This window comes from Tenrec ecaudatus, chromosome 12, assembly GCF_050624435.1.
Source record: "Tenrec ecaudatus isolate mTenEca1 chromosome 12, mTenEca1.hap1, whole genome shotgun sequence".
Taxonomy (NCBI): domain Eukaryota; kingdom Metazoa; phylum Chordata; class Mammalia; order Afrosoricida; family Tenrecidae; genus Tenrec; species Tenrec ecaudatus.
In genome coordinates, this window is record NC_134541.1 from 26,144,135 (window position 1) to 26,153,439 (window position 9,305).

At 52.6% G+C, this 9,305-nt stretch overlaps 1 protein-coding gene across 2 annotated transcripts in view; it reads right to left on the reverse strand.

Moving 5' to 3' along the window:
* The window catches only part of DLGAP4 (DLG associated protein 4), a 57,988-nt gene extending 51,470 nt beyond the window's left edge, over window positions 1–6,518 (reverse strand). Inside the window, exon 1 of one of the 2 annotated variants that reach the window (XM_075563677.1) lies at window positions 5,568–6,515. In XM_075563677.1, coding sequence (XP_075419792.1) covers window positions 5,568–5,598 — 31 coding nt within the window. In that variant the 5' untranslated portion in view covers window positions 5,599–6,515. Of the gene's footprint in view, window positions 1–5,567 lie in introns of both variants that reach the window. The other variant, XM_075563678.1, reaches the window with a different exon arrangement.
* Between the last annotated feature and the right edge of the window lie 2,787 nt (window positions 6,519–9,305).

Genomic DNA, 9,305 nt, shown 5'->3' on the forward strand with positions numbered 1-9,305 from the left:
TACTGTGACACAGAAACAAGAATCTGCTGTAGAATTTGGATTGGGGCTGTCCTGAATGCAGCTGTGGCTCCAGCTGATGCTAACAAGGCTGCGTGAGGAGAGAGGGCCTTGAAGCTGGTTTTCATTTTCCCCAAGAGGTACCAAATCTGAATCTACATTGTAACCAAGCCTTCTGTGTGCACCAGCATCACTGCTAGGATCTGGGTACCTGGTAAAATTAGCGTGTCTCTAGTAAAAACAAGAAGAATGTTCTCAGCAGGGGACTACAACAGGAAGGACCAACTGGAGGACCAACTGTAGTCAGGGCTGGAAATCTGGCCCCCCACACCTCACCACCTCCATTCAATTCTGATTGATGACTCGATTTCATTTTGCCCAGGTGTTCAATTCCACAGCCCTCATCCTGGCCAGGTCTGACAGATGGTGCCAGGGCTGAGTGGGGGTGGGGTGGCCAACTTTTGGAAACAAGCTATCCTGTCCGACACAAAACTCAAAACAATCACACTGCTATTGAGTAATTTCTGACTTATAGTGACCCTATAGTGCAGGGGAGGACTGCTGCTGTGGGCTTCTAAGGCTATAAATCTGTATGGGAGCGGAAAGCCTCATCTTTTCTCTGCAGATCAGCTGGTGGGCTTGAACTGCCAATCCTGCTGTTAGCAGTCCAACTCATAAGCCACTATACCACCAAGGCTACTGCCTGAAACAAAGGTGACACTATCACTTCCTGTGAAGTGGGTATTTCCATTCCAAGGTAATACGGAAGGAGACGGAGGTTCAGGTATTTGGGCAACCCATGGTCACACGGCCGAGATAAGCCAAGCTAGACCACAAACCCAGGACACCAGCTCTTCCCAGGTGGCAGCTATCAAAACCAGGGTCTGTTTAAATGTTGATTCCTGCCTCCAGACCTACCAGAGTGACTCTTTCAGGGGGCAGCCCCGGAACCTGAACTGTACAGATGAAGAACTTTAGGGACAGAGAAATAGTGACCACCAAGAACATACTTTCAGCAAGCTGCACCTGGGGCTCAATAAAGTCTGACTCCAGAGCCAGCAGTGACAGACTTCATGGAGGAGGTGGCATTTAACAGTGTGGGCCTTGGAGGGCATCACCAAACCGCAGAGCCTAGTGCCTCCACCCAGCAGGTCTTGGGAGTCGTGTGTCCTGGCTGCTCAGAATGAGAGCTAGGGGAGGGGATGACTTAGTCCCCACTCAGGCCTAAGCTAGGCCAGTTTAGCTGTGTGATGACCTCAGAAGCTGGGGAAATGTCAGCAATCCTTCCTTGCAGAACAGATGGCAAGCCCGAGAAGGCAGTGTGAGGAGTGGGCTAACAGGCACATGAAGCAGTGCACTTGGGAGTTAAAAGCTGTGGGTCTGGGGGGCGGGGAAGACAAATCAAGCGCCTGCGCTCTGAACCCCCCACACTAACACTGCCTTGCTGTGGGACTCGGAGCATGGCCTCTCTGGGTCCCCATTCTTTACTCATCCCATGAAGAGAGAACTCCACGGGCTTCTGACTTCCTTCTGGGACCATTGTTAGGAACAAGGGTCATGAAAGAGCCTGGCAGGTTACACAATGCCTCACACAGCTCTCGAGATGGGATTATGCCCTTTATTTATCAGACCAGCCCAAAGGTGCTTTCCCTGTTACCTGAACTCCAGCCAAGACGGGTTGGGGGAAAGGCTAGGCCCTGTCTTGTTTCCACAGAGAGAGAAGTGACCCAGATATTACTAGGAGGGGAAAGGAGTTCACATGTATCAGTTATCCTTACATCCATATGTATGTACATACACATATAATCTCATTTAATCCCCTCAATCCTACAGCGTACATGTGATTATCTTGAGTTTCTAGGGGAAGGAAAAACTGAAGCTCAAAGACAGTAATCTGCCCAAGATTACACAGGCAGTGAGTGATGCCAACCAATTAAAACCAGGTGGCTCTAACGCCCACACACTCTACTCTCTAGTACAGTTTGACTATTAGCAAGGGGATCTCCTCCTTGAGGTTTAGTAAAACCAAGCCTTTGCTGTTTTTACCCCCACCAGAGTGCTGAAGGAGCCCTGGGGACAACGGTGGGTGAGGCATTGGGTGGTTCAAATCCACCAGCCGCTCTGACAGATAAAGAGTTAAAAGTCTCAGAAACCAAAGGGGGCATTTCTACTCTGTCCTACAGGGTCATTGTGAGTCAGAATCAGCAATGGCAATGGTTTGGTGTTTTAGTTTAACGAGAGATGAGCTGTGACCAGCCATGTTTCTCAGATAGGCACTCTTGGTTTTAGATTCTCTGAACAGGAAATCTCTTGTGATTTTCAACAGATCAAAACCCTACAGGGCTTGTTCACCTCTGATCCCCATTGTCTTCCAGCCTGGCAAACGGTAAGGGCTCAGTAGAACCTTGGTGAACTGAAGTTACAGAATGGTCTGAGGGGCCAGCGGTCAGGCTTTTGACCAAAGAAGCCTAAAGCAAGGAGTAGGATGCAGAGTCAAAGTCTTGGTTTGAGTTCTCATATGGTCTATTTCCTAAGATGGTAGAGTCCCTGAACTGCACAGATTTCAAGCTTTTGTAAAAGACCAGAGCAGAATTATGCACACATATTTTTCCTTGGCTTCCCACAGGCAGCCTAGCGTAGTAGTTGGGTCAGTAGCATAACATGCTTGGTGGAAGGGCTGAGCCAGGCGGTATCATTTTCAGGCCTGGCCAAGAGCTGGCCCAACAGATGCCCTCTGCAGCGCGCAACCCCCTTCTCCCCTACTGCCCCCTGCCCCATTCAGACCCCTCAGCAATGCTTCCTCTCAACCCGAATCTGCTCCCCACCCCCACCTCTCCCACTTCACCCAGGTCTAGGTGGACTCCACAGACCAGCTCCGTGGGGTCACTCTTCTCTGCAAAAGGCGCTATTGTTAGATGGCTGTTGTTAGATGCGTCCATTCTACCTCAGTGACCACAGGCGATGGAGCAGAACTGCCCCACAGGGTTTTCCAGGCTGAAATCTTTACGGAAAGGAGTCCTGAGGCATAGTGGTCCAGTGCTCCACTGCTAACTGATACTTTGAGGACAATCCTACTCTGTCCTGTAATAGGAAGGGTCAGAAGCGACTGGACGACAACAGGCTTAGGTTGGCATGAATCTTAGGGAAGCAGATCCCCAGGTCTTTCTTCTATGGAGCAGCTGGGTAGCAGCATTTCCCAAATTCAGGCTACTCCACTTGGCAGCTGAAGCCAGCCCTCCAAGACATGGATGACTGCAACAGATGCCTTCAACTCCACCTTCAGCTACTCTTCCTCTACCGAAGTTGGTTTCTTTGTGGCTCCTGGTCTGTCTTTGCTCACACGCTTCCCTTCGCCGAGACGGGCCTTTAAGTCATCCCTTCCCTTCTGCTGGTCCCAATCCTAAAAAGCCATCCCGGTCCAGCTCACACACTGCCCCTTTCTCCTGGCAGCCTTTCCGACCCTTTGCCCAGCCAGGACCTGTCTCCTACAGAGCGTGCCAGCGCAGGTCATGAGCACTACTCCTTTGTCTGTGATTAAGCACATCTTTAACTAATAAGATGAGACCCAGGTGCAAACAGGTGACCTTTGAGTTACCTTAGACTCCTTAGATGTCAGAAGTGGAGCTACCCAAGAGATCAACTCTGTCATTTTTCAGATGGAAAAATCGAAACCCCGTGAGAGAAAGAGGAGGAGCTATGGTACATGGGTTAACCAGAAGGTCAGTGGTTCAAACCCGCAGGCTCCTCTGCCTGAGAACGAACGATAAGACTGTCTGCTTCTGTAAAGATTTAGTCTTGGACACCCCAGGGAGCAATTCTACTCTGTCCTATAAGGTCACTGAGTCAGAATGGGCTTGATGGCAGTCAGTTTGGTTTTGAACACTTGTCTGAAACCTCACCTCAACCTCAGCATCTTCCCTGTAGCATTTCTTTAAGCTTCCAGTGCTTAGAGCAAGGATTCTTGCTCTCATTTTACAAGTCAACTCACTGAAGTTTGGGGAATTCTCATCTCCAAAAGCAGATGAGAAGGTAGGAACCAGAACCCTGACCCATGCTCACATCCAGACTAGGAGCCAAGTTCTCTCTCCCCACCCCCAGCCACACGATCACGTAATGTGTGAAGCTCAAGGCACATAGTAAAAGGCCAATGGGCGTTAAGAGACTGTCATTACCCACCAGTGGGCGGGTAACACCAGCCTGAGAGTGATCTCTTTAGAGACAGTGCCATGGACCCAGGAGTCCTGGCTTGATTCTGTGGGTCCCTGTCCTTCTCTGGGCCTCTGTCTCATCTGTAAGACAAGGAGGCTACAACAGCTGATCTCAATTCCTGCCCCAAAGTCGTAGGGAATCCTGGGCTCCCTGACAGCAAGAATTCAGCTGTCGGCGGAGCCTCCCTGAGCTGGGGCCTTTGTTCACCAACTCTAGAGCGAAGCAGGCAAGCCAACTAGAAAGAGACTTTATTCCTAAATGCCACTGGCCGGGCAGGACCCGCCTTAAGAAGGACAATCCAACAGGCTCCCAGCGCACTCACGCTTGCTCCTTCTCCCTCACACATGTGTGGGCACACCCACACATCCCTGGACACACCTGCCTACCTTTAAAACTGGAAAAGAGAAAGCAGGACTTGAGTCCTAAATAAGGCACAGTGAGTCCCAGATCTATTGAAAGGATGAGCTGTATTCCTGAACAGCCAAGGGCAGTGGAGTGGCGGGTTCAGGGCCAGGCTGGGGGATCTCTGTCCCAGCTCTGCTAGCTGTGGACATAGGACATGCAACTTTCCTTCTCTGATACTTAGGAAGACTAACACATGTCATGCCTTTCTATCTATATGCTTCCAAACAACCGGGGGAGGTTGGCAGACATCCTTTTTTTACAGATGGGGAAACTGAGTTTTGGGGTGGTGGAGTCTCATTCAAGGTCACACAGCTGTAAGGTGGCCCAACCTCAGAGGTCTCAGACTCCAAACTTCTAACCCGAACTCAAAGGTGGTCAGATTAAGAACCTCTCACCCATCTTCACCCTGAATCAAGATTCTCAGCCTATCTAAGGCAGCCCTGAACCTTGCTCGACTGCCCGCTTGGGTGGCCTGCAAGATGCTGGCCCAGACCCCATGGTCCAGCTGCCTAGGACGCTGACCCCCTGTAAAATGGTATTACTCAAGCTAGCAAGAGCACAGCCCCCACCCCACCCCCAAGCTGGGCTAAATAAACGCCCAAGTGATATCACATCCTGCAGGCTCCAAAATAGCCCAGGCCTGCCCACATGCGATCACAAAGTGCCAGGCCATGCAGGGCCAAGCGGGCAGGGGTGTCCAGTTAGTGGCACCCCCCAACCTCACACACACACTCAAGCAACTAAAGCAGAAGCCTCAGGGCATGAAGGCCCCACACTCCCACCACTGCCAGACAGCCTGGCCCCACCCACCCAGGCCCCCTTTGTTGGGAGACACCTCCCAGCCCCCGCCCAGCATCAGCCCTCGCCCCAGTGCCAGCCCCCCCGGAGCCTTGGCCGCGGCCAGCCTGCGGGCCACTCCGCTCCACTCCGGCCGACATGGACACCCCACCACTCACATTGCTTCAAGAGCTCCAGACACAAAGCCATGAGGGCCGGAAGGGGTCAGAGACCCAGAGACCGGCAAAGACAGAAAGAGGGAGAGGGGCAGACACGGGAGCAGAGAAGGGGAGACAGGGGCTGGGGCACAGAAAGCGAGGAAGCCAAGAGCGCTGGGCAAAGGAGCAGGCTCAAAGGGGGACCGTCTTCAGCGTAAGAAACAGTGTAGGGACCACGGAGACGGATGTGAGGGCAGGGGACGCCACCCAGATATCGACGGTGCTCGGAGGCCAGAGAAGCAGCGACAGGGAAGCCAAGGGGAGTCAGGGTGCAGGGGAGAGTTGGGGTCCTCTACGAGGGTGACCCCAAGGGGTTTCGGGGAGCAAAGCGGATATGGAGGACACCCAGAAGAGGGAAAATCCCGAAGGGCTGAGAACTCTGAGGAGGAGACCCCAGGGGCTTGGGGGCACGAGAGGACCCCCAAAGGATGTGCAGCAAGCGCAGAGGGGTGCCCTGGGGAGTACGGAGGGTGCTCTGAAGAGGAGATCCCCAAAGACCTGCGGGCACTCTGAGTGAAAGGGGCGCTCAGAGAGGGAGGCTGTGAGGGATGAGGAGCGCGCGGAACGGGGACCCCGAGATCGGGGAGCGAGGGAGGGGCTGTGAGGGAGCGCGAGGACAGAGACAAAGAGACAGCGATCCAGCGAGAGACAAAGCAGGAGGAGCGAGGAGACCGGCCGGAGGGTTGGCGGCTGGACAGAGGGACGGAAGCGCGGGCGGGCGGGTGGACACACAGACGGACGGACGGACGGGGGCAGGGCCGGGGCGGGGGCGGCGCCCTTCTCCTCGCGGGGCCGCGGCTGCTCCGGGCGGCGCTGGGCGGGCCCCAGGCGTCCGGGCTGAGGAGGCAGCGGCAACGACGTGGACCGGACAGACGGACGGAGCGAAGGACGGACTGGCGGCAGCTGCGGCCAGCGGCGGGCACTCACCCTCCTCCCTCACGCGGCCCGAGGCTCCGGTTTTGTACGCCCGAGGGGCGGGGCCTCTGGGTTAAAGCCCAGAGCCTGCCCCGCCCCGCCCCGCCTCTCGCGTCAGACGCGCGCGCGTCGCCCGGGACTCCCGGGGACGGGCGGGGGCGCGCGCAGCCCCATGGGCACGTGGCCCGTTGTGCGCGCGCGCGGCTGGGTCTCTGCGCAAGCGCGCAAGGCGCTCAGTCCAGCCCACGCCCCGGCTGGTTGACCATGAAAGGGAGCGCGCGCCCACGTCGGCACGCGCATGCCCGAGCACAGGGGGCTCCGCCCCTCGTACTGCCCCGCCAAACCGGTTCCAGCTGGAACGGGACGCATGCTCCCAGAAAGAGAGGCGGACTGGGAGTTTGGACCCGTTCACAGATCGGACACCCCACTGTAAAGGGGTTGCGGGTGGGGGGGCTAGAAAACGAAACTCAGAGAAAGCAGCCTGAAACCGCCAGTGGTTCTCAAATACTACAAGGCTACGTCCTACATGCTGGTTCTGGATGTCCACAACGGTCCGGCTTTGCTCTCCATCCGGAATTCTATCCACAGGGCTCGAATTCTTACCGAACCACTCGGGCGGCCTGTGTGACCTTGGATGACCTGCTTGTTGGGCCTCCTCCATAAAGGACAGCAAGTCTTTAAGGACAAAGTCCGAGCACCGAGCTGGACTGAAGGCGCTGCTTCCTAAGTCCACATGTCACTTTCTTCCCAGATCACCACAGATCCCCAAGCCTCGTCGCCGCTTCGCGCTCAGTCCCTGCTCTGCCACTTCCTCTCGGGGCTCTTCTCCAGGCAGTACCTACAATGACCTCCCCCTGCCCTCCAAACGTCAAGTCCTCTGTTCCCTGACCTGTCTTGCTGGGTGAGCCAGTCCTTTCCTCTGTGCACCTGCCACTCCCAACTGTAAATTGGAGAAAAGCGTCTCAGGCACCCCCTAAGACTGGAGAGGAGTGCTTCCCATGCCACTGTCAGGGTTTTGCGTGCATGATGGTGTAACAACAGCAAAAGCAACAGGTAAAAAAGAGAGACAATCGAGGAAAATGACCCAAACAAGAAACACCAACGGGGGTGGGGGTGGAGCAGATATGGAGAACTTAGAACGTTCATCCATTGCTGATGGAATAAAATAGCACCACTGCCGTGGAAAACAGGAAAGTCAAACAAAAAAACTACGGAAAGAACCCAAACCCACTGCCATTAAGTTGACTGTGGCTCCTAGCGACCCTTGGGGCCCTGGATAGATTTGTTCTTGAGGGTTTCTGAGACTTTACCAGATCAGCCTCATCGCTCTCCCTCAGAGTGAATGATGGATCTGAACCACCAACCTTGAGGTTAGCAGTTCCTTAAAAAACTTTCAGATGTCCCCAAAACCCAATACTCAATATAGACCAAACATAATTGAAAGAAGAAATGCAAACAAACTTGATCCTTGTCGTACTAGTTACAATAGCCAAAAGGCAGCAACGACCTGAAAAATCTATCCACAGACGGATAAATAAAATGTGCTACACACATATATACCCAATGAAATACCGCTTGGCCATAATACCAAAGTCCTAATAGATGCTGCAACCTGGATGAAGCTTGAAAACAAAATGCTTAGTGAAATAAATCAGACACAAAAGCATATTTTATATGATCCCCTATACATGAAATAGGCAAACATCTAGAGACCAAAGTTTATTAGTGGCTATTGGAGGGTGGGAAGGGAGAAAGGGTGACTTACTGCTTAGGGGCCACTGAGTTTCAGTTAATGGTAGCGAAATAATTTGAAAAATATGGAAGTGACAGTTGTACATGATGAATGTAATCACAATCATGGAACTAACTACATGTAAACATTATTGAATTGGCAAATATTTTGTTATAAATATTTTTACAGTAAAAAATGGATAGTTATCAGGGTGCAGTGTAGCAATGATGGTACAGATAGGAACTAGAAACACAGGGAATCCAGGATGGATGATCCCTTCAGGACCAGTGGTGAGAGTGGTGAGACCAGGAGGGTGGAGGGAGGAACCAATTACATGGATCTACATATAACCTCCCTGGGGGATGGACAACAGAAAAGTGGGTGAAGGGAGACTTCAGACAGGGCAAGATATGACAAAATAATTTATAAATTATCCAGGGTTCGTGAGGGAGGGGTGAGCAGGGAGGGAGGGGAAAAATGAGCTGATACCAAGGGCTTACATGGAGAGCAAATGTTTTGAGAATGATGAGGGTAATGAATGTACAAATGTGCTTTATACAATTGATGTATGTATGGATTGTAATGAGAGTTGTATGAGCTCTCAATAAAACGATTTTTAAAAAATGGACAGTTATTCAGCCATTTTGGGGCTAAGTACTTTAAAAGTGTTAGAACTTAACTCTGTGCTACTCACAGTCACTGTGTTATATCTGTAGAGCTCACTTACCTGTAAACTGATTTCCTTAGAAACAAGCAGACATTCTTGTGGCGCTGACAACCTAAGGCAGCACAGCTTGAGACTGCATTATCCCACCCCCAGGCCTCCAAATGCAGTCACTTTGTGATGTTGGAGAGGCCCCTTTCCCTCTGCATCTCTTCAGGTCCATTTGTGCCCCAGCAGAGAGAAACTGCACCTGCACAGGGTTTCTCAAAGTGTGGCCTTGGTTGACATGAGCTGCAATGCAGACGCCTGGGCCTGAGCTCAGGTAGGCTCAGCGTTTGACTTTTATCAAGTTTGAGGCTCCTGGAGCTAGGGGATTTCAGTGATTCCT